This window comes from Molothrus ater, chromosome 21 (assembly GCF_012460135.2).
Source record: "Molothrus ater isolate BHLD 08-10-18 breed brown headed cowbird chromosome 21, BPBGC_Mater_1.1, whole genome shotgun sequence".
NCBI classification, from domain to species: domain Eukaryota; kingdom Metazoa; phylum Chordata; class Aves; order Passeriformes; family Icteridae; genus Molothrus; species Molothrus ater.
Window position 1 is genome coordinate 3,317,553 of NC_050498.2, and position 23,807 is coordinate 3,341,359.

Here is a 23,807-nt window from a genome sequence, read left to right on the forward strand (position 1 = left end):
TTCTGGTGGCCTTTGCTTCCTGCCTGTGCATATTCCCCCCAGGGGAGGGCTGGCTCGATGGAAAACTCCAGGGCTGGCTCGATGGAAAACTCACTGTTTTCCTCCAGCTGTACTGGATAACACCTCCTGTCCCCAAAACCTGTCTTTTCAGATTGAGTGCTCCTGTAGGAGTTTTGGCTGCAAAAGGGGACTTTCTCATTGACCTGGAAGCTGGTGTGGGGACAGCTCAACAGCTGCTGCTGGAGCTGTCCTCTCCCTCAGCAGCCGAGATGGGACAATGGAGCAGAGGGTCACAAACCTCCTTGAAGCCACTGTTCAGAGACGGGCTTGTTAAGATCTGATAAGTGCCAGATGCCTCTGCCCAAATTAAGCTGCAAACGAGACCATATGTGAAAGTCATTAATATGGATTTTATTTCACAACAATTGTGAGGTAATAAACAGAAAAAATGGGTGGGAAAGAAAGGGGAGGAGTAAGACATCAAGTAGAAGACAGTCACCACACATGGACCTTGCAGCATCTCTTGGTCCTTCTTCACCCTAGGCTTCACTGCCCATCTGCAGCACCTCATGTGACTGGGTAGCAGCCACCTCTGAAAAACAAGACAATGAATGTAAAACCTTCATCAGTCCCTGCCCCATGCTAGCATTGGGCTGAGCCCCATGCACTTTCTGCAGCTGGAGATTTCTTCCAAGCAGAACTTCAAATTAATTATTCTCCTTCCAGCTGCTGGAGGACAGTGAAACCCATGGGAGCAGCCAGTGCCTTCAGCACCCACTGTAGAAATAAGCCACACAGTGCCCAAGGCACCAGCCATTCTTGCACAGATATTTTAGATGCTGAGACCTTGCACTGCACAGGGCCCCAGAACTGCTGGAGAAATGGAAAGTCTCAAGTTTTTTATTCTTGACAGAAATTTCTGCCCATCTTGAAAAAAAAGAAAATAGGAGGATATCACAGATCATACTGTACAGACCCTGTTATAACTTTGGAATAAGGCTGCAGTGGCCAATTTTCAGGGTGTTATTGTTAGTCACCTGTAATTTTATTGGGGTCTCACTCTGGAATCAGTCCATCACCTGCAAACCTCACCAACTATTTGAAAAGAGTTTAAAACTTTCAGGTAATTCTGCTAGTGGAGAATTTTATTTGAAGTCCAGAAAAAGGAGGAGCCAGGAAACAAGGAAGAAAGCATCCCGGTTTTTTCCCTATATCCTAAGACAGCTGGCAGTGCATTTCTGTAAAGAATTTACAACCCATGGACTCAAAAAACACAGCAGGAGGAGATGGGTGTTTTGTTGCTGTATGAGTGCTGCTGAGCAAGGGCATAGGCCACAGGCAGTGAAGCACATTCCCAACTGAGAGAGGCTTTAGCATGGAAAAAGCACCAAGTGCCAACAGTGCTGCTTATTTAATTCAGAGTAGCTTTACAGTTCTTATAAAGACTCAGAAGTTATAACATGGGGTCCTACTCATGCTCTCAGCTGAAAGGCACTTTCCTGGCTGGCAAGAAGAAGGTGCTAGAACTAGCAGGGGCTATGGGCTCCTGCCATTGCCTTTCCAGTGCCTGCACAGGAGCTTGAAGTGAGGGAAAAATTTCAAGCAAAGCCATCTTGGCAATGTTTCTCAAGTCTTGACCCTGCAGCAGAAAGCCTGGAAGCTTCAAGATCCCCCCTTCTGCTCTGCATTTTGGCAGGGAGGTGGAATTAACCCCATCAGAGATGGCATTCTGATTTCTTTACAACCTGAAACACCTTGTGGGGCAGGAGATATGCCAGGAAAGAATCACACTCCTCTGGCCCCAAAGCAGAGGTGTTCCTGGGAATCTCAGGAGCCCTAGCATTTAGGGAACACCGTGGCCCCGGCCCACAGAACCCTCACAGCCAGTGAGGGATAAGGAAATGGGATCCCAGCATTCATCCAGTCACACTTGCTGGCAGTGTAACCATACCTGGACTGGGGTCTGTAGCACCTCTGTAACCTTGTCTTCATCTGTATTTACATCAATACCATTATGTGTGACAGTCCCTCCATCTGTCACGCTGCTATGATTGGTCACAGTGTCACTTGCTGTATCTGATTGTGACTGTGTAAAGGGAAATGTATCTGTGAATGTATGTGTGTCACAAGGAAATTATTATGAAAAGTCATTGATATGGGGCTGACTAAAAGCATTTTATTAGTGACCAAATGATGATCTAATGGTAATTAATCAATGACTGCATGAAAATGAGAGAGTAATCAAATAGTGAGCAATCAAGAATTGAATATTTGTTATACAGGGATTTGACCATGGTTTGAAGATTAGTTAAATGATAGTGTAGAAAATGGTTTAAATTATTATTTATGTGAAAATTTAGACAATTATTTAGTGCTCAAACACTCTGCTACCTACTCCACTTGTCATAATTAAGCTATAGCTGGTTATATAGAAGGTGCTGACAGCGTGAGGGCTTGCTCTTGTGGTGAGAGGGCCCTGGAGACTCTGTGGTTGCCAGATGCATGGAAGAAACCACAGGACATCACTGAGGAGCAGGGCCCTCCATCCCACCACACCTCTGAGTCCCAGTGGGTGTGGCAGATGCACAGCAGCCAAAGCTGGCCAAGCCAGAGCTCCCACCACCGTGCTCTTCCCAGCCCCACAGAAAACACCACCTCAGTCCCCTGCTGGGCTGCCCAGGCGACCCAAAGAGAAGGCAGAGGGAAGGGCTGGTGTTGCAGCACCACCTGGGTCTGTCAAGGCAGGACTGGGCGCGTCCCAGTGCTAAGCCAGCCCTGCTGAAGGAGCACTCAGCACTGCCACGGTCTGCAGTGCTCTCTGGAGGAGATGTTCTCCATGCCTGGGCTTTGCAGCACCTTGGATGAGATGATCCACATTGCTCCAGCACTGGCAGCTGCACAGGATACACAGGTCTGCTGCAGAGGACTTCTGCATTGATCCCTTGGCTTTGAGTGAGGAGACCAGACCTTGCTCACCCTCAGGACTGTGCCTCTCTGCCCTGTCAGATGGGGAAATACAGGCACAGAATAGAGAGAGAGGGAGGAAAAAGAATATCACCAGTCTGTAGATCTTGTGTTGGTCCTGCCGCACAGCATGTCCAGATCTGGGGCTGAGAGACAAAGAAGAGACACAGAAGGAGAGGAAGGCGCAAGACAGAGTGGGGAGGGGGAAGGAGAGGAGATCCACTTCCTTTTATAATTCACCTGTGTGCCTGCCTCTTATGCAAACTAGATTTTCCACCTGTTTCGTTGGTGCATGCACAGCCTTTCTCCAGGTAGTGACTTGGGGTGGGGACTGAGCATGACTCTCAAGGCAGAGCAGGAAGTTGGCTCAGAACAGCGCTGCCCCACCTCTGCAGGATCCTCACTTTCCATCAGAACTTTCCTGTTTTAACAGTCCGAATATCTGAGGTGAAACATGTTCAGGCCTGGTTGTCCACAGTCCACATTGCTTAGGATTGCATCCAGAGGGTTCTGGAATATCTCCAGTGAGGGACACTCCACATCCTCTTCTGAGCAACCTGTTCAGTGCTTGGTGGTTCACACAGTAAAGTTCTGCCTCATTTGTAGGTGTAACTTCATGTGCATTGACTTCTGCCCATTGCCTGTTTGCTTATTGCTCAGCACCACTGAACAGAGGCAGACTCCATTCATCCTCTTTCCCTATCAAGAAAAACTTGCTTAAGATTTATTATTTCCTCCTCACTGTTTTTTGGGTTCAGGTTTTTTGTGTGTGTGGTTTTTGTTTGTTTGTTTGTTTGTTTGCTTGGTTTGTTGTTGTTGTTTTGTTTTTGTGTGTGTGTTTTTTTTATATAGTGGCTGTTTTCCAATGCCATTTGCAGACAGAATTGTGATAAATTCCTGTTGTCAACACACAGATTTCAATGGAAGAGTTTATTTCACAGCAGTAAAGTAACTGAATCTAAACAGAAAGGAAGGGAAAAACCCCCAGAAGCTACCACTACTGCAGCTAAAAGTATGAGAGGTGCCCTCATGCATTTTTGTTTCTCATGACAAATAGCTTTGAAATAAACTAATCCCAAAAGCTTTTAAAATTTTTATAGAGGGGGAAAGGGCTTCTTCTGATACCATTTCTTTATGTTTGCAAGTCAGACTAATTAAAGGCTACTCACAGAAGGGATGATTTCTTAAGGGACAAAAGGATGCAAACAGCAAGGAAAACATGAATGGGATATGGGATTCCAGTGGGACAGGAATATTTGAGACTAGGAAATACAAACATGTATATTCCTGATCCATGAAGCTTCAACACAAAGCCAAAAAGGTGTATAGATTTTATTACTAACAGTCTTTTTGACAGATATTGTGTTTACCTGTCTGATATTAAGTAGTATTCATTTTATACACCTGGTGCACATGGATAACTTTTTATGCCTCAGTGTGCTTGGTGGAAATCACTCTGCACCCTGCAGAGAAGAAACAATGCCTTCTTTCTCAAAACAGACTGTGTCTGTGTTTAGAGAGCTCCTAAAATTGGCAACAGCATGAGGGTACTGTTGGTGCCCATGAAGATCCAGGGACAGACTAGGAAGGAGGTCAGAAATACCCCAGAGAGCGGCAGGTTCAGGTGGCTCCTTACACACAGGTGTGGGCCTGGCGCTTGGATTGCTGAGGTCCCTCAGCATTTCCATGGGGCTGTTGGTTTGGGGGGCTTTGTCCTGGGGCCTCCTGTGGAGGGATGTGGTGGATCCCCCTTCACAGACAGGCTGTGTGTCCCTCACATGGAGAGATGCGGGAGACCCTTCTCTGGAGGCCCTGGGACCCCCTGAGGGGCTGTGGGGACCCTCACACAGAAGGACATGGAGAGGTCCCTATGGGGGTCGTGAGGACCCTCAAACAGAGGCTGTGGGGAATCACCCAGGGGCCGGGAGCCCTCACACAGAGGGGTTTGTGGGACCCTCCTTCACAGGGAAGGGTGTGTGGGACCCTCCATTACCCAGAGTGATGTGTGGGACCCTCCCTCAGACAGAGGCTGGGGAATTGCTCCCAGGGGCCGAGAGCCCTCACACGGAGGGGTGTGTGGGACCACCCCTCACAGGGAAGGGTGTGTGGGACCCTCCATTACCCAGAGTGGTGTGTGGGACCCTCCCTCACACATGGAGGTGTGTGGGACCCCACTCACATAGAAAGGTGTGTGAGACCCTCCTTCACACGAAGGGGGGTGTGGGACCCTCCATTACCCAGAGTGATGTGTGGGACCCTCCCTCAGACAGAGGCTGGGGAGTTGCTCCCAGGGGCCGGGAGCCCTCACACGGAGGGGTGTGTGGGACTTTCCATTACCCAGAGTGGTGTGTGGAACCACCCCTCACGGGGAAGGTTGTGTGGGACCACCTCTCACACACAGTGTGGTGTGTGGGACCCCCCTCACATGAAGAGGCATGTGGGACCCTCCCTCTCACGGAGGGGTGTGTGGAACCCTCCCTCACCTGCAGGGGTGTGTGGGACCCCCTTCGCACAGAAGGGTGTGTGGGATCCTCCCTTACACGGAGGTTGTGGGGAATCACCCCAGGGGCCGGCAGCCCTCACACAGAGTGATGTGTGCGACCCTCCCACACATAGGAGCGTTTGTAGGACCCCTCCTCACACAGAGTGATGTGTACGACCCTCCCTCACACAGACGATCTCATCACGCGCAGCTTTGCGGGCTCCGTGCGCGGAGCGGGCCCGGCTGTGCGGGAGGCTCCGGCCGCGCGGGGGCGCTGCCCGCCCGTGCACGCCGGTTTCCCGGAGCGCGGCCATGGCGGGCGCGGCGCGGAGCGGGGGTAGCGCCGTGTGCCGCTCCCGGGACCCCGCCGTGTACCGCTCCCGGGACCCCATCCGCAACCTGCGCCTACGGTGAGCGCCTGCCCGGCCCCGACCCGGCTCCGCCGGCCCGCACAACCCTGACGCTCCGCTCCTTCCCCGCAGGGTCCGTATCCAGCGGGTCGCGCCGGCCGGGCCTCTCCTGCCGCGGGTGCCGCCGCTCGCCGGCCCCGAGCGGCCGGGCCGGGCCGACCGCGCCGCCGATGCGGGAGCGGTGCCGCTGCGGGTTACCGCGGGCTCTCGCGCAGGCGCCCAGCGACCCCCGGAGGACGAGGAGGAGGAGGTCGAGGTGGGGTGGCAGGAGAAGCTCTTCAGCCAGGTGGGTGCACGGAGAGGGGGGCGGGAGGGACTTGGCGGAATGGGTCAGATCGGAGGGGATCACGGGGATATCCAGTCTGACTCCCCTGCTCAGGCAGGGACCCCAGAGCACGCTGCTCAGGCTTGTGTCCTGAACTGTGGCTTTGAAATACCTCTAGTGAGGAAGATTCCACGCCCTCTCTGGGCAGCCTGGTCAGAGCTTGGTAACGGCACAGGGAAGAAGTTCTTCCTTGTGTTAAGGTGGAACTTTCTGGGCATCAGTTCCTGCCCGTTCCACTTGTCCTATTTCTGGTCCCCAAGGAGCAGAGCCTCATCCATGCTCTGTCCCCTCCTTGCAGACACTGACAGACAGGGATGAGGTACCCTCTCAATGTCTCTTCTCGAGGCTGAACAGCCCCAGCTCCCTCAGCTTTTCATTGTAAGAAAGCTGTTCATGATGAACTTTGTCACCCTCTCCTGAACCTGCTCCAGGAGCTCTATGTGTCTCCTGTCCTGTCCAGAACTAACCAGGCTTGGGGGAGCTTCCTGACACCCCTTTTTGTGCACCTCACTGTGGGGTTCCTTGTTTCAGGGCGAGCTACTGTGCCCAAAGCTTTCCAGGTGGGCATCAGTGGTGCTGCTGGCTGCCACATGCCTGAGCAGTGTTGGAGCTGCTCTGGAGCTTGGTTATTTGCTGGTATTCCCAAAGTGTCTTGTCTCTGGTGTGGCTTTGGAAAAAAGCTGAAAAACGTTTGTGGCTTTTCCAAAGCTGTTGAAAGGCAGCTGTTTGTGCTTTACCTGTGGTGCTGTCAGTTTGAGGTGGATCTGTACCTGAATGAGTCAGCCTGCCAGACTCCCCTGGACTGGCAGTACCATGAGGAGATCCGGAAACTGGAGAAGGCTGGAGGTCGGAAGAACAGTCGCATCTTCACCTACACCGACCATGACCGATTCACCAACCTAGAGGAGGTACCAGCTCTTAGTTACTCTGTGTCTGTCACAACTTCCAGTCCTACTGCAGAGGGAGCATTTCTTGGTTCTCAGCTGGGCAGATACCCTGAGTGCAGGAAAACACACTGCTGCAAAGCAATTTCCCCTGGTGCCCCAGACCTGGGGTGGGATGTCCTTGGTTCAGAGTGATGGTCAGGACAGCCAGAGGGATTTGGCTCTGTAGGAGCACTGCTCTATAGGAAGCTTCCTGGGTGGAGTGAGCTGTATTTTGTCACCAGAAAAGTGAAGGAATTCTGCAGTCATTTAGCAAGTTGTCCTTGCACATGGTTGTGTGCATATCTGTTCCCTCCTCTAAGAGGAGAGCTGTGTTTGGGAAAGATATCCAGTTAAGCTAGTTCCTGTCTGTTGTTCCAGCTCTGCCAGAAGGTAACTGACTTGGATCACGAAGAGCCATCGTATCTGGTCGAGAGGATGGCCAATGTGAGGAGGAGAAGACAGGACCGTAGGCCTGTGTGAGTTCAAACTTGGGCTTGGAGCTTGTTCATGCAGGTTTCATTGTGCCTGGTCTGTGGGTGCTGGTGGCTTGTGCTGTATCACACATGTAATCCAGCTCTGTGACTCCTCATCATGGTGGGTTTGAGGTGAGCTGTGACTGGTGCTGTTCTCATGTTGACAGAGAAGCAAGTTCTCTGAAGTCAAAAATCATCACCTGGGAGCCTTCAGAAGAGTTTATAAAGAACAATCATGTTATTAACACACCTGTCCAGACCATGTACATCATGGGGGATTTGGGACCTTATGGGAAGTAAGTAAAATCCTGAAATGATCATAATTTTCCAAAAGAAAATCCATTCCAAATCTTTCCTCCTTACTCAAAACTCCTGTTTCTTTCATTAGTTAAGGGGGGAGAATTCCAAGAGCTCAGTAATGTGGGCTGCAATTTCTTTCTTCCTTTTTCTTCAATTGGGAGGTAGCTGAGTGTGTGCATCCAAAATGCTTCTAAACCAATGGAGGAAAGTGTGTATGTGTTCCCTTCTGTACCCCCAAGTTCCTTTACCAGCTCTGGTGTTCCAGAGCAAGAGAGTGTCCGTGTTCTCTGTTCAGACTGTGTTTTCCTGGTGTCCTCCTTCAGGCTTGGTCAGAGGGAGTACGAAAATGTGCTTTGCACAATCAAGGTGGATGGCAATGGGGTGATCACAGTGAAGCCTGACTTCACTGGCACCAAAGGAGCTTACCGGTGAGTGGAGCAGGGCTGGGACCTCTCCTGGGACTGGGGGCTGAAATGGCTGTTTCCTGCTCACCCTTTGGGCAGGGGATCAGCACTTAAATTGAGAAATATTTCATTTATTTCAGAGATTTCTAGAGAAATATTATTGTGTGCTTACGCTCAGTATCACTGTGTGTGTGCTGTGTGGGGCTTTGGGGCAAATCTCTGGGGATGCAGGTTATCATGGAATGGTTTGGGTTGGATGGGACCTTAAAGCCTATCTCATTCCACCCCCTGCCATGGGCAGGGACACTTTCCCCTAGCCCAGGCTGCTCCAAGCCCTGTCCAACCTGGCCTTGGGCACTTGCAGAGATGGGGCAGCCACAGCTGCTCTGGGCAACCTGTGCCAGGGCCTGCCCACCCTCAGAGGGAAGAATTTCTTCCTAATCCCCATCTAACCCTGCCCTCTGTCAGTTTAAAGCCATTCCCCCTTGTTCTATCACTATATCCCTTGTAAAATTACGTTATGCATGTGGTGGATGCAAGCAAGTCTTCCATTTTGAGGGAATGATGCTGGCAGGTACCTGGGAGTGAGGAGAGGGCTGTGAGTGCCTTTGTGTCACTGCACAGGCTGGGTAGAGGGGACACTGCTGGCTCAGGAGGGCCCCATTGATACCTGTGCCTATTCTCTGCATAATGGGGGAGTTTTTCCCATGTGTTCTGGGGCTCTGCAGGATCGAGCTGGGTGGAGAGAAGCGAGAGGTGTGGGAATACACCATTGAGAATGCATCTGCCCAGGTGCAGCCAGAGGAGGAGGAGCGTGAGCGGCGTGTGTTCAGAGAAGTAAGTACTGGCCATAGAGCATATTCACTAATTCTGAGTAACAGAGGCAGCTCAGATCATCATGGAGATGGAACTGCTGGTGCTCTGCACACCTGAAGGGACAAAATGTCACTGCCCTGAGCCTCATCATGCTCAGGGATCTGAGGACTACAGCAAATACTCTCTGCTTCATCCCTTAAAGAGACCTTGTCTGTAGTTGTCCTGCCTCTGGCTGCAGTGCTTTAAGGAGTGAGAACTGATGCAAGACCCCACCCAACTCCATGCCTTCCTAGTGTCACCTTCCAGTGTTTTTCCTTCCCTTTTGAGCAGTGGGCAAACCCTTTCCTTAATCTTCCTCTTGCTGCCTGTATATTTATTAAATGATGTCTTGTTACCTGTAATGTCCCAGGATATTGGGATGCCATTTCACATCTCGATTTTTCTGAATTGCCTTTTTGTCTCCTGACAGTTTATGAAAGTACTTTTTGGTTTAGATTTTTACTTGTGCATTTCCTTACTGGTTTTGTGGTCACCAAGGAAATCATGATTTCACTACACTGATCTCTGCCTGGCCATTTCCTTGGAGTAGTTTGTACCTGTGTTTTTCAGATATCATTTAAGATCTGATTCTTCAGAGCTTCTTTTCCCTTAAAACTGACCTAGGAGAACCAAAGCTGAAGTTCTGTGCAGTGTTAGCAGTTATGCATCAGTGTTCTATTAGATACTTATATTCTCCATATTTGTTGTAACAACCCCGCATATGCTAAGCCTGGTAATGACTTGAGTTTAAATTATACACAGTTTAAGTTTTGCAGTACATAACAGCAGATATAATCAAAGTGCCACTCTTTTTTGTTGTTGTTGTTGTTGTTGTGTGTGTTCCCAGCTGTACGGGCGGCACAGGGATTACCTCAGTGGGCTCGTGGGCTCAGACTTTGAAATGGTGAGTTCCAGAGGCACTGGCAGGGACTGGAGCTCTGTGTCTTTGGGGGTCTGGTGACCTGGCTCATGCAGTTTGCACTTGCAGCACAGTCTCCAAAGACTGTTTTGCTCTGGAGGGGGGTTGGCAGCTTTTACCTTGTGGCTTCAAGCAGAAAACTGGGTCAGAAGGGACAAGTGGCAGAGGATTTGGGGTCTGCAGAGATCCATCCTGCCCGTTCAGGGCCTGCTGAACACTGCGGTCTCTGTGAGGCTGTGCAGTGCCTCAAGGCCTGTGATTCTAGTACTTTGAGAAGGAAGGAGGGTTTATGCCTTCAGGGGCAGTGGTTGCTGTTAACTTCTTCACTATTAAACAGCTCTATGTGCCACTTTGTGCAAATAAACAGCCCCTCAGACTCTGACTCATGCAGTTTCCATTCTCACTGAATTATCTAAACTGCAATCTTTTTTTTTGCTCAAATATTGTTTGACAATACAATGAATACAAATCAGTGAAATACAATACAAAACAGTGAAAGATGTGCTTTCCAGTACTTCGATAGAGTGTCTCAGTGCTTCCCCCTGCTCCCTCACCTTGGTCAAATGCAGGAACATGACAGAAGCAGGACTGTGATTTCTGCAAGTGACTTCTCACTGTGTATTATATCAATCTTGGCATCTATAAGAGACCTGTTTACAGAACAGCAAATTCCTGCAGGCTGGGCTTTGGGGGGTTTGGTCTCTTTAGAGCCTCTTTCCAGAGGGACTGTTCACTTCTGGAAGGGATAGGACAAATCATGCCTCCTCCCTGGCCAGAGCAGTAAATCATTCATGTCCAAAAACCTGTGAAATACCTGTGTGAGATGCTGTTGGGAAGGAATTGTTGAGGTTTCACCAGTGGTTGGTGAGCTCTTTATCTTTTTTATCTGCTAATTTTTCCAGCCTCTTCCTGGTACTCTGAGACTTGTCGTGAATGGAGAAATAGGTGAGTTCTTATTCTAAATAGAGCCAGTGTGGGTGTGCTGGGATGGCTGAGGGTATGATCCAAGGATTTTTGAATCCCGAGATTCAAGAGGCCCTAGAATCCTTTACTTCCTCCTTCTCCTCCCTGTTTCCTGTAGACCAATCCCTTGAGAGGCATTTACAAGTTGAAGGTTACAAATGCTGTAGCTGTTCTAAGAAAGCATAGATCTGAAAAAAGGAGAGCAGATTGCTATAATATCTATTAATTTCCCAAAGAAACCAATTAAATGTGTGAACTCCCTCATCTGGTTAGTGAAACAGAGACAGGGCTAGTCTGGAGGAGGAATCTTCTCTGTGGGTTATCTCCTGTTACTTTGAAGGCTTTTCCTAGCTTTCAGCAGTAACTGATTTTCCTTGAGGTTATTGGTGGTGGCTCTCCCAAAAATCTACAGTGAATGCTGGAAGAATTTGTATGGAATCAAACAGCTGAAGTTCATTCTCTCTCCTCAGTTTCAGCCCAAGGCTATGAGTATGACAACCTTTATGTGCATTTCTTCCTGGAGCTGCCTGACCGTGAGTATTCACATTCCCAGCCACATCACAGCAGCTGAAGAGGTGAAACAGGCTTTGGCTGGTTCATCAGACAAGCTCTGCTGGGAGTCAGCAAAAATGAATGTTGAGGCTGGGATCTAGTCAGAGGCCTTCAGAGCTAAAATGGCAGAACTCAGCTCAGGCTGGGAGGTAGAGGTGGTGGTGACCAGTCTGTCCAAACTTTATTCTTTATCTTGCAGGGAGCAGCCTCCCTGTGCTCCCCACCACAGTGACCTTGTCTGATTTCAGTGCTTGCCATCATTCTTTGTGCTGATATTAACATATTAAATTTTGATGGATAAATAAGGTTCCCAGTACTTTCATGCATATCCTGCTGCATGTTTAATTCTCCTAAAGCTATGGCTCTGCCTCCCCTCTCTGGATATATCTGTCAGGATACCACTTCTGCTACTCAGTACATTTAGATAAGGCTCTGCTTTTCTCTTGACCTGAATTCGTTCATGGACAGTTCAGGGTGTTCTAAAGAGCAGTGCCTGCAACAGGACAGGGAAAAGTCATTTGAGGAACAGCTGAGAGAGCCTGGGGAAGAGGAGGCTTAGGGGGGACCTTCTCACTCTCTACAGCTCCCTGATAGGAGGGTGGAGCCAGGTAGGGGTCAGGCTTTGCTCCCAGACAAGTAACAGGACAAGAGGAAACAGCCTCAAGTTGCACCAGGGGAGGTTCAGGTTGCACATGAGGAAGAATTTCTCTGTGGAAAGGGTGGTCAGGCATTGGAAGGAGCTGCCCAGGGCAGTGGTGGAGTTCCATCCCTGGAGGTGTCCAAGGAATGGCTGGATGTGGTACTCAATGCTCTGGCCTGGTAGACAAGGTGGGGATCAGTCACAGGTTAGATTTGATCATATTGGAGGGCTTTTCCAACCTTACTGATTCTGTGATTCTGTGAATGTCAGGGTGGGTGATGTTACTTTTTACCCCAGTCATCAGTCATCACATTCCCCTTTGAGCTGCTCTGCTTTGTGAGTTTGGCCTCACCTCAAGCCTTCATCTTCTCCTGTCCCCTGCAGAGTGGTCAAGCTCCCCGTTCCAGCAGCTCTCAGGAGTGACACAGACCTGTGCCACCAAGGCAGTGGGCTGGGTAAGGACACTTTCAGACCTGCAGAGCAATTTGAACAGGCAGTTTCTGGAGTGGAACATGTGTAACAAACTACAGATATATTCAGCAAATGTTCTGAGTTGGGGGCTCCTTTCAAAACCAGAGCATGTTTGGGATTCTCTTTATTCTAATTATGCTTGTCATTTTTTCAAAGATCCAAATTTCTTTCACTTTCTCCAAATAAAACTGAATCAAATAAAACTACTCCCAAACATTTTCTGGAATCTCACTTTTTTATTCATTCTTGCTGACTGATTGCCTTTGGAGCTTTGATTTTTATGTTCTCCAATGCTCTGAGTTAACCAAGCATTGCTCCATCTTGCCTGGGGCAGGAATGTGCAGAGACTCTACGTTGATTTTTAATTTTATCAGCTTTTTAATTATTTTATATGTTTTCATATTACAAAAATAGTTATCCTACAGCATTTTAGTAATACCATTGTTGGAGTTACTCTGCTTGGCTTGGTTCCTGTGAAGTTTGAGGCTGCCCTGTAGTTATGCAATTGACTGAGTTTTCATTTGAGGTGTGTCACTCCCCTTTTCCATTATTTTCAACATCCTGTTCCATTGACATGGCACTAGGGAATGTATGCAGGTCCCATGTTTGTTAGTGAGATGTAATTAATCTTTTTGGGCAGCATCACCTGCCTTCTACCATTAGTTCCTTTCTCCCAGCTCTCTATGCCCTCTGCAATGCTGGTGATGAATTCTCCAGGAATCTGATCTCCACCCTGTTCTTTTTCTAGGATAATGTGGCATACTTCTGCTACCCCTTCACTGTGGACATGTTTTACACCCAAGAAGATGAAGGTGTGTTTCCTTGTTACTCTGAAAGCCTTTGGTCCCACTGTAGCTGTCATGCTGTCTGTCCTGTTGGAGATGAAAGGATAGAGGGAAATGTTTCTGGTTCAACAAAGGTTCACCCTGTCACCACCCAGCCCCTGGACATATCCTGTGTTTGCCCAGGAATCCATTAGCATTTTTATGGATTCATTGATGTTGCCTTGTTTCTAGGCTGTAGGCAGTTTCATCCAGTTGGAAAACTGCTTGGCTCTTGGCTTGTCTCTTTAAACCTGGAGTGCAGGGCTGTGTTGCTGTGCCTGCACAGAGCCCTGGGATGCTGCAGCTGGAGAACCAGGCAGCTTTTTTATACACAGCTAAAACTCTGTGCTGAGTCTTACATTTGTAGACGTGCTCAGTGACCTGTATAATCCCTAGATAGTTCATGTCACTTTGAAACTTCAGCTCTATTTTAAGCTGAGCTTCTGCCTGTTCCTGCTACTTCTTCACCAATCCTATTGCTCTGTGGATGCAATTGCTGGGGACAGCACTGTGGCATGCCTTGCCACTTGAATCCAATGTACACTTTGGATCTGGGTATTCAACCAACACTAATGAATTTTCAGACTAGAAGAAACAAAATGAGTTTGTTTCACTGTGGAAAAAAGAAATGCTTGGAGAGATGTAGGAGAATCCAAGTTAATATTCCCCCAATAACACTGGGAAAGGTCAGAGATAAACAGGTTCTGCTGTTTGACTTCAGATCATTCACAAAAGATTGTCTTGACTGCTCAAAGATAATTGACAGCCCAGTCTGGACTTGCTCTTAAAGAATTTTCCCTAATTTTTATCTTCAATAATTCTGTTTTCAGCCTCAAATCTGAGGGTTCAGCTTTTACAGGGGAAACTAATCAACCATAAATCTTTGTTAGTGATTGTAGAAGAAATACAGAAAGGACTGTGGTGGAAGGGTGCTGGAGTGTGTTCAGAGAGGGAGCAGAACTGGAGGAAGGGTCTGGAGCACAAGGAATAGCTGAGGGAGCTGGGCAGACTCAGCCTGGAGAAAAGGAGGCTTGGGGAGGACCTTTTCACTCTCTACAATCCCCTGACAGGAGGGTAGAGCTACCTGGGGATTGGGCTCTACTCCCAGAGAGCAAGGGGCAGGACAAGAGGAAACCTCAGGCTGCTGCAGGGGAGGTTCAGGCTGGACACCAGGAGGGATTTCTTCCTGTGATGGGTGTCAGGTTGCCCAGGGAGGTGATGGAGTCCCCATCTCTGGAGGTATCCAAGGAAGAACTGGAGGTGGCACTCAGTGCTCTAGTCTGAGTGACAAGGTGGGGATTGGTCACAGGTTAAACTCAAAGACTTTGGAGATCTTTTTCAAGCTAAATGATTCTCTGATTCTTTGGCTTCCTACTAGTGGAGTTGGGCATTTAGCATTCTTTTTCTCACTGATAGTCTCCTTCCCAAAGCTGTGACCTGCTCCCCATCTTGCAGACAGTCTCCCTCAGTGGCCTGTTCTCTACTTTGAGGTCCTATCCCTGGATTTCTGGCAGAGGTATCGTGTGGAAGGATATGGGTCCTTGGTGCTGCCAACATCTCCAGGTAAAGCATCCTTGGGACAATTGTGTTAATTGTCTGGGAGAATGAGTTGAGTGGTTCCTCTTGGGCAGTGATTCAGGCAGTCCCAGGGACTTGGTGTACTCAAGGGAGCAGTCAGCTGTCTGGGGTGCAGCAAAGAAGAATGTGAGGCACATCTGGAGCTCCTGCCCTTGATCCTTTGATACTGCCATCACAACCTGTGGTGTGATAAAGCTCTGGGTGATGCTGTGCATCCACCTGTACAATGGCAGTAACCCTGTGTCCCACATGGGATCTGGAGTGACCCCTGTGTGTTATGGGGAGATGCTGCTGTTGGGCAGAGGGTACTTTCAGCACTGGCTGTGTGACTAGAATGGGCTGACTCAATGGGAACATGCTTCTAGAACATTTCTGATACTGTGCAGTGTTTCCATTTCTGGTCAGCAGGTATTCACCTGCCTTTGCTGTCCTCTGTGACTGAATACATCACAGGTCACAGCAGCTAAGGTGTCCTCTTGTCCTGGGCCAGGTGTCCACACGCTCACCATCCCTACCTGGCGTCCCGTGGGTCTGGGACCCGTTGCTGAAATGAGGAGGTTTTTCATTGGGGGATCTCCTGAGCTGGAGGATTTAACCTACATCCGGATACCATCGACCTTCAAGGTGGGCTCAGCTGCAGAGTAGCCTCTTGCCAGGATGTGGTGCATTTTGTTCTTGTGTTCAGGTGTCCCATGGTCAGCCTGGACCAGATTTGAACAAGGATGAGCTGCTGGTCTTGTCCCTCTCACTAAAGAAATGTCTCCTCTGTGAGTCTTGTAATCCTGAACAGAGGAATGAGCAAACACTGAGGCAGAGCTGTGCCTTCTGAGGGGTGAGCAGCTTAGAGAAGTAGGGGAGCATGGGCCAAAGCCTTTTCTTGCCTCTGCCTATACAGTGTTTGTCAGGTCAGCATTTGGTACCAGCTGTAGACTGCTCCTGGGTTTCTGTGAGGAATTTGGGCTGTATTATGCCTGGAACAGCTTCCTGAAGCAAGAAGCTGATGGGTGTGAGGCAGGTAGAAACTTCATGTTCTTCAGTAAGTTGCAGAGGTGGCTGCTGGTGTAATGAGCAGGGTAGTGTTAGTGGCAGCTGTGTGTGGGAACAAGCCCTGAAGCAGTTGTTGAAACCCTGCCCCAGCACTGCATTGTCAGCTTGCAAGTGTTTAGGTCCTGTCCTTAACACAGCCTGGAACTATGTGCCCTTCTTTCCAGCCTTGCAGGGAAGGGAGTACTGTGCCCACAGGAGTTTGTGCTCTGGTGGAACATGTTTGTTTTCACTGTGGGTTGCTCTAACCTGTGCCATCCCTGCAGGGAAAGCGCTTGAGCCGCTTTGGTTTCCAGACAGAGACCACAGGGAGCGTCACCTTCCGGCTCTGTTGCCTGCAGCAGTCCAGGTGAGTGCAGCAAAGGGAGTGTGAGCTCCATCAGCTCCATCTCCTGTGCTGCTTTTGGCAGCCCTGACGTGCTGGTGTGCTTCTGTGCAGAGCCTTTCTGGAGAACAGTGCCCTGAGACAGCGCATGCAGAGTGTGCTGGACCGACTGGGAGGCTTCAGCCAGCAGAGCTCTGTCTACAATGTTTTGGGTAGGGCCTTCAGTGTCATTCTGTCTTGGTGAGCTTTGGCTCCCTTTTTACAGAGTGGGCAGGATATTTCAGGATAATCCATTACTGTGGGAGTGGTTCCCCACCCTGTGATCTCTCAAAGTCCATGGCAGAGGTTAAATGTTTTGCTCTGAGCTGGAAAATTTAGGAGGCATCAGCTCTGAGCAGGCAGGAGGGATAATCACTGTGTGAGGGCACAGCCTGGACTGGGCAGAGCTGGTGGCACTAAGGCACCGGCTCTCTCTGATTCCATTGTGGACAGAAATCAGAGAGCAGCAGGTGGAGCAGCACAGGTGCTTTGGAGGTGTAACCTATTCATAGAAAGTAGGGTCCTGCCCCAGGAGAGATGATGTTCACTGAAAAGACACATCCCTCCCCTTCCCTGAGGCTGTCTCATACATTCTGGCCTGCTGTCACCTCTGTGTTGCAGAGGCTTTCCAGCGGGCACGGCGCCGGATGCAGGAAGCGCGGGAGAGCCTTCCCCAGGACCTCATCAGCACTTCTGCCTCTGCTCTGCCCCAGCCACTGGAGCCATGAGCCTCACCTCTGCTGCTGCTTGGAGCACTTGGCATCCTCCCTCCAACACAAGCTCCCCCCCCTCAGCAGGAGTCCCAGTGCTGGTGCCTGGAAGCTTCAGAAGCCCTTCCTTTGTTACTTTCCTTGGATGGGGGAGAGAGCTTGTAACACCTCCAGACCCAGAATTTGCATTTCCATAGGTATCTGTGGAAGGAGCCCTGTTTTTCAAGGCCCTTTGTTACAAGGCTCTAACATACAGCCAGTTTTTCTCATTTCTTCTGAAGTACTGGCATGGAACCTGTGAACCCTGTAACACCTTTTCAGGGATTGAAAAGGAAATAATGAGAAAAATTGTAAATTTAGTTTTCTTCTTAGAGAAGAGGGTGATGTTGAAGGCCAAGGCATGGATGCTTTTTGAGATTAATGGAATGAGTAGATGACTTCCTGAGAAATGCTGATAATTGTTGTTAGCTGTTTTGTACAGGACAATCAATAGTAAAATTAATCCATCCACCTCTACCTTAAGACTGATTCATTCCTAGAGAGAGAGCTCTCTGCCACATGTAATACATGAAATTAAGGCAAAAGTAGATGGAGAACTGGACAAAAGGATTACATTCTGCATTTTCTTGTGTGCTCATAAGGTCTGGCTTTGCAGTGGTGAGCAGGAAGTTTCTTTGTTCAGGAACACAATTGAAAACACACCTTCTCCTTAGTTCACCACAGAGCTTTGGGGGTTGGAAGGTTTGCAGACAGTGAGAGCAGTTGATAACATTTGCACAGCAGCTGAACTTTGAACTGTTCAAGCTGTTCATTTGAGGTTTGATATTTGTTGGTGGTTCATTGTTGCATCTCTGATTGCAGAACACTGTGGTGCTTCCTGGGAAAGCTTGTGTTTACCCACTCTTTACCAGTTTCTTCTGTTATTTTCTCTTTTTCTTTCCCCTATTTTTATTTCTGTCTCAAGTTCAGAGGAACATTGCTCCCTGCAGACTGACAGTACTGTGCTGGTTTGTGCACAAGTCACATTTCCATGTGTTTTCTGTTCCAAACAAAGGATGGGAAGAGAAATCTTAAGCTCAGACCATGCAGGTTTGAATGTGTCTTGTGAATTTAGGATGCAGAGGCAGGATATGAAATATGAATTGGCCATTCTACTTTTGCTCTGCACGCTCCTCCTTCACAGGGAACAAGAGACTTGTGGTTGCAGCCATGTGTGGTTATTGGAACATCCCCTTATTCCCTGGTGCTCCATTATTTTCCTCACTCCCTTCATACCCTTTTGAGGTTGTCCCAGTCTTCAGTGAGAAAACAAACCCTAAGAAGGAATCAGCAACTCTCAGAGTTTGTTCTTCCTTGACCTTTGCTGTAATTCCTAGATCTGTCTGGCAGCTTGAATCTATCTGGCAGTTGCAATCATAAAGTGGACTTTTGTTCACCTTCCTTGCCTGTTGCCCCTCATTTTGATGGAGGAGGCTACCAGGATGTGTTGGATGATGCTGGCCTGTGCAGCAGAGCAGTGTCCTTGGCCTGGAGCTGGGTGATGTGCCTGCTGCTGATGTGAGCACTCTGGAGGTACCACATGTGGTGCTGGAGCAGCAGAACTGATCTCTGTGTTGTGTCATGGTCTGTGGTGACTGACCCAGGAGGAAAAGCATTCCGTGAGTATGTAGCACTTGTTATCTTTTCATTTTAATCATTATTCATGTTGTGGCCTTGTGTGTTTATCACACTCTTGTGGGTGTTTTTGTGGTGCTTCTCACCAACAGCTGAACTGCATTTCTCTGAAATGCTTCTCAGGATGGAGTTAAAAGGTTACAAGAATAAATTTTTTATCAATAAAGTAACAAAACACCTTTTTAATCGAGATGATGCCAATGGCAGATCCTGTTAGAGTGGAATTTTCTGATGAGGTCGGGTTCCTGACTCATTGCCCAGTTCTTATGGCAGGATTTAGTGTCCTGAGTGTGAGATGCACTAAGATTTACATAATTACATTATTTTGGTACTTAGAACTCTGGATAGAGAAACTCGAGAGGAAAATTTTAAAATTAAAAATTACTAGAACCAAGCAAGCAGTTCTTCCAAAATAAGAAACTGCAGTTCTTGACTGTCATGCTTGCAGCCTCCTTGGCCTGGCAGAATAAAGTGGTGCTGGTAAAAGCTGGTTTGAAGAGTCCCCTCAGCAAATGCTCTTTGAATTTGCACTTTTATAAATTAAACTAGCAAATTTCCATATACATGTACACATATGAAAATGTCACTGGTCTTTTAGTCACAGCTGGCATTTGTGCTCTGAGCCTGCCAAGGAATCTGGCTTGGAGAGGAGGGGTGCACAGCTGGAACTGGAGATCACCAGGTTGATTAGAGTGATGGATGGAACACCTTTCCTATGAGGAAAGGCTGTGAGAATTGGGATTTTTCAGCCTGGAAAAAAGAAGAGCCGTGTTTGTTTAATTGGTGTTACCTAATTGTGGCCTTCCAATTCCTGAGTGGAGCTGACAAGAAGATGGAGAGAAACCATCTACATGGGCCTGGAGTGACAAGACAAGGGAGAATGGCTTCCCACTGGCAGAGGGCTGGGTTAGGTGAGATTTTGGGAAGAAATTCTTCCCTGTGAGGGTGGGGAGATGTGGCTGCCCCATCCCTGCAAGTGTTCAAGGACAGGTTGGACAGGACTTGGAGCAACCTGGTCTAGTGGAAGGTGTCCCTGCCCATGGCAGGGGATTGCAATGAAGTGAGTTTTAGGATCTCTTCCAACCTAAACTGTTCCATGGATCTATGATTCTATGACTGGAGTGGGGTTGTGCATTTCCCAGGTGTGCACAGGGAGACTGAAGAGGAGATGGGCCCTGGGGACAGGCAGGAGGGGAGACCAGTGTCCTCCCTGGAGCCATGAGGAAGTCACTGCTGGGAGTGTCCCTACAGTTCTCACCAGAGGGGTGCCCATACAGGGAAACTCAACAGGAGAAGTGAGAGGAAGGACTGTTGTGGGTGGACAAGAGCTTGGGATGGGTGGGCACAAGTTAACGAGACAGGGGACCCCTGAATGGCAAGGGGAAGGCAGGAGGAGCCTGCAGCAGGCACAGGCCAGGAATTGCTGCAGATCCTTGGGGGTCCCAGAGTAGGTCTAGCAGTGAGACTCGGGGGTCTGTGCATGGCTGGCAGCCCCCCAGCTCTGGCTACACCAGCTGCAGCAGCATAGCTGGATTCTCTGGGGCTTTGTCTGCTTCTTCCTTTGAGCAGACTGGTGCTAGGATGGGTTTTTGAGAGCCAACTGAACTTCCAGCTGAATGGGCATCTGTCCAAGGCTGAATCCAGCAGGCTCACCGGTGCTTTGGGCTGCCTGGGGGCAGGACTCAGCCCAAAGGCCCTCAGGGCCTTCCAAGGTCGAATTGAATGAGCTGTGCAAACAAAAGGGAATGGCAGGAATGATAACTTGATGGAGGAAAAGGATGTGGGCAGTTGACAGAGCCTGGATGATGCAAATCAACATCCATTAGAAATTCCAGTGTAAATGTAACAGAAAAAAAAATCTAGAGATGAGTCATTCACATGATTGGAACAGCTTCCCACCAAAGTCAGACTGCAGGAATGGGTTTTGGTCTCAGTGGAGGAAGGTTTGGGCTGTGATAACTCCAAACTGGGGACTTGCCAGGAAATCTCAAATGGTGCATTAGGCTTGGCCCTGTCCCAGGACTGGAGATATGCACCAGGAGTGTCACCCTTCCTTTGTGAAGGATGCTGGGATGTAGGGATGTGCACCAGGAGGGTGTTTGAGAAGGACACTGGGATGTGCACAAGGAGGAATGTTGGAGAAGGCTGTTGGGATGTGCACCAAGAGGGGATTTTGGGGACATCACTAGAATGTGCACCAGGAGGGGTGCTTGGGAAGGACCCTGGGGTGTGCATCAAGAGGGGTATTTGGGAAGGATGGTGGGAAGGTGCACCAGCACAGGTATTTGGGAAGGATGTTGGGATGTGCACCAAGAGGGGGGATTTGGGATGCGTGGAGCTGCAGCAGGACCATGTGCTACAGAGACCTGTCCTGCCCCTGGCTGGTGTGTGGGGAGGGGAGGAGTATTTTATTTGCACCACAGGGTTTAAGTGCTCGTTATTAAATCCCTACTGGAGGTTGATTGTTGGATCAATATGTTTTAATTTTAGCCACGGGGTTGGAGTAGCAGAGGAAGGCTTCCAGCAGCAAAGGGAGGTTCTGGGCTGGTTTGCCTCTCACCCCCTGCTGCTGTTTTATTAATGCTCACTGTTCTCCCAAGGTGCAGCCCACATTCTCTGCAGTTAATGCCAATATTTCAATGCACGGCAGAGTAGAGCTGACCTGAGCAAAATCCCACTTCATTGGATCAGTCAAGAAATAAATGTCCATGTGCTCTGTTCCTGCACTGAAATGATTGCTTTGGTTTGATTGAATATCCCTCACTGCTTTGGTTTGAGGAGGTTTTTAAGTGAACCCTAGTGCCATGCAGGCTGAAGATGCTTCCCTTTCTCTCTCATCTGTCAAAATCATTTTCTAGAGTAACACAGAATATCAGAAGGGACTGACAGAATCAGACTTCTCTATAATTTATTCACAAGTTCTTGTACTAAAAATCATCTGACTTTCACAACAGTTGGCAGGATTTCTACAATGCGCGAAAGTGAAACTTGTCTTGGAGGTGTGTGATTCCAGGTTGTTTCAAGATTTCCAGATCTGAGAATGAGAGAATCAGCTTTTGCGAAGGTGGGGAAGGTGAGTTTCCCATGGGTTAGTGTGACCTTAGAAATCCAGGAAGGTCAGGCTGAATATCAAGGTACAATGCACGAATTTCTTCAGGCAGTGTAACAGATGACAGATGCTCATCTGTGAAAAACCTGAGAAATGTTTTTCAACTTGTTCCTTACATAAAGACAGAGAATACAGATCATCCCTATCACATGTTTTCTTTTTTCTGTAGGAAATTTTCCTGTGCAGGCACTGGCAGTGGCAGCTTGCACCTGAGTGTGTTGTCAGGCTGCTGCTGGAGGCATGAGGAGGTGGAGGGAGCCTGTGATTCCTTTTAGGTGATTCTTCTTTCTCTGGGGTATTCCTGTCCCACTCTGCCACTCCCTGGGAAATCTTGTTCCCTCTGCTCATGTTCTTGTGAATGCCATGATGCTCTTATGGCTCTGGACATGGGGTTGGGAATGAGAGATGAGACAAGCTGTAGAGAAGGGAATTTCTACTTTTCCTACTGCTGCTGGAAATAATGAGCCCTTATAATGTCTGATTTTTTCCACCACAGATGTGTTCAAAAGGCTGAATTGCCTCCTTGGTCACCTCTCTTTTTCCTTTGTTTCCCATGTCCTGTCCCATTTTGACTTTTTCAGCCACAGCACACAGCTCTTCCCAATTTTCCACCCCCTTCAAAGCCTTTCTGAGTGTCCTGCCTCAGCTTCTCCAAGTCATGGCACAGTTCCCCTTCCTTGCAACATCATCTCCCTGTTTGCTGAGTGGGGACAGGAGTCCTGTCCCTGGAAAGACCCTGGTGCAGCATCTTCCCATCCTTGGACAAATGGGACTGCAGCCTGTGCTAGCTGTCCAAAAGCAACTTTTAATGTCTGTTGGCATGGAGACAAGCATTTGAGCAATTGGCACTGACATACCTGCTTCCCTTGAGCAGGGAGAGGGAACCTCCAGCTGGATCCACTTGGTCATATGGACTGTGGTCATATGGACCTTCCCCTGTGCTGTTCCTGCCCTCCCTGGCATCTCCCTGTGGGCATTGAGTGGGATGAGGGGTGAGTCTCCCTTGCAGGGAGGTGGGGTGGAATGGCCCATCCACCTCATCCCTTCCCTGCCTCTGAGATCCTGTCTCTCCTATGCCACAGGACTTGGCCTGTGTTCTTGGCACAGAGAATGCCTCCCTGGCTCCCTCAGCACTGATGTGCTCTGTGACTCTGGTCTGTTCCTCCATGAACAGCTTTCCAGCCTAATCCTCGACAAATAACTTCCAGCAGCTCTTCCAGGATCTCTGTCCTGTCCCTCCCAAGTGAATAGTGTCCCTGAAGTGACAGCAGTGACTGAAAATGAATGAATGAGCAGCTTCAGGTGGTTTCTGATTCACAGCCAAGCTGCAGCTCAGGGCTGCACTCTGGATTTCCATCACGTTTGCACTGTCAGCCTCACCCTGAGCCCAGCACTTGCTTTTCTCTGTGTTTCTGTTGAGGATTTATTCTGCACCCCCTTGTGTGTGTCTGAACTCCTCCATTGGCAGTTGTCCTCATGCTCATCGTCCCATGCATCTTTTTGTGTGTGAGACGTGTCATGAGTCAAGTTGCCAAAGAAGTCTTCTTGGTGCAAACAGAAGGGGGAGATGTGGGATCTCAGCACATCATTCCTGATGTCCAGAGATGCCAGGAGAACCCTTGGGGGTCTCGAAAATCCTGGAATGTTGCCAAGAGTGTCTGGTGGCTTGATTTTGATCCATCCACAGAAATAACAAGAGTTTGAGGACAAGAGAATCACTTTAGAGTAAAAGGTGTAAAATAGACACGTTTAGAAAGTGAAATATAGATTTTAAGGTTTTTTGGGTACAGGGGGGTTATGGAGACAAGATGGAGGGATCA

At 48.8% G+C, this 23,807-nt stretch overlaps 1 protein-coding gene across 1 annotated transcript; it reads left to right on the forward strand.

Annotated features, from left to right (window-relative positions):
• Positions 1-5,753: 5,753 nt before the first annotated feature.
• On the forward strand, positions 5,754-17,720 carry MKS1 (MKS transition zone complex subunit 1). Its single transcript, XM_036395279.2, has 17 exons — positions 5,754-5,856; positions 5,929-6,142; positions 6,934-7,089; positions 7,486-7,583; positions 7,748-7,876; positions 8,204-8,308; positions 9,013-9,121; positions 9,987-10,043; positions 10,961-11,003; positions 11,492-11,554; positions 12,598-12,668; positions 13,433-13,496; positions 14,964-15,071; positions 15,577-15,710; positions 16,397-16,479; positions 16,570-16,667; positions 17,116-17,720. The coding sequence occupies exons 1-17, from the start codon at positions 5,759-5,761 to the stop codon at positions 17,220-17,222; spliced, it is 1,737 nt and encodes a 578-aa protein (XP_036251172.1). The 5' UTR covers positions 5,754-5,758; the 3' UTR covers positions 17,223-17,720.
• Positions 17,721-23,807: the final 6,087 nt, after the last annotated feature.

Coding starts and splice junctions, on each gene's coding strand:
- MKS1 (XM_036395279.2), top strand. CDS start 5,759: ATGGCGGGCGCGGCGCGGAGCGGGGGTAGCGCCGTGTGCCGCTCCCGG. Junction 6,143..6,933: donor AGGAGAAGCTCTTCAGCCAG/GTGGGTGCACGG, acceptor TGGTGCTGTCAG/TTTGAGGTGGATCTGTACCT. Junction 7,090..7,485: donor GATTCACCAACCTAGAGGAG/GTACCAGCTCTT, acceptor CTGTTGTTCCAG/CTCTGCCAGAAGGTAACTGA.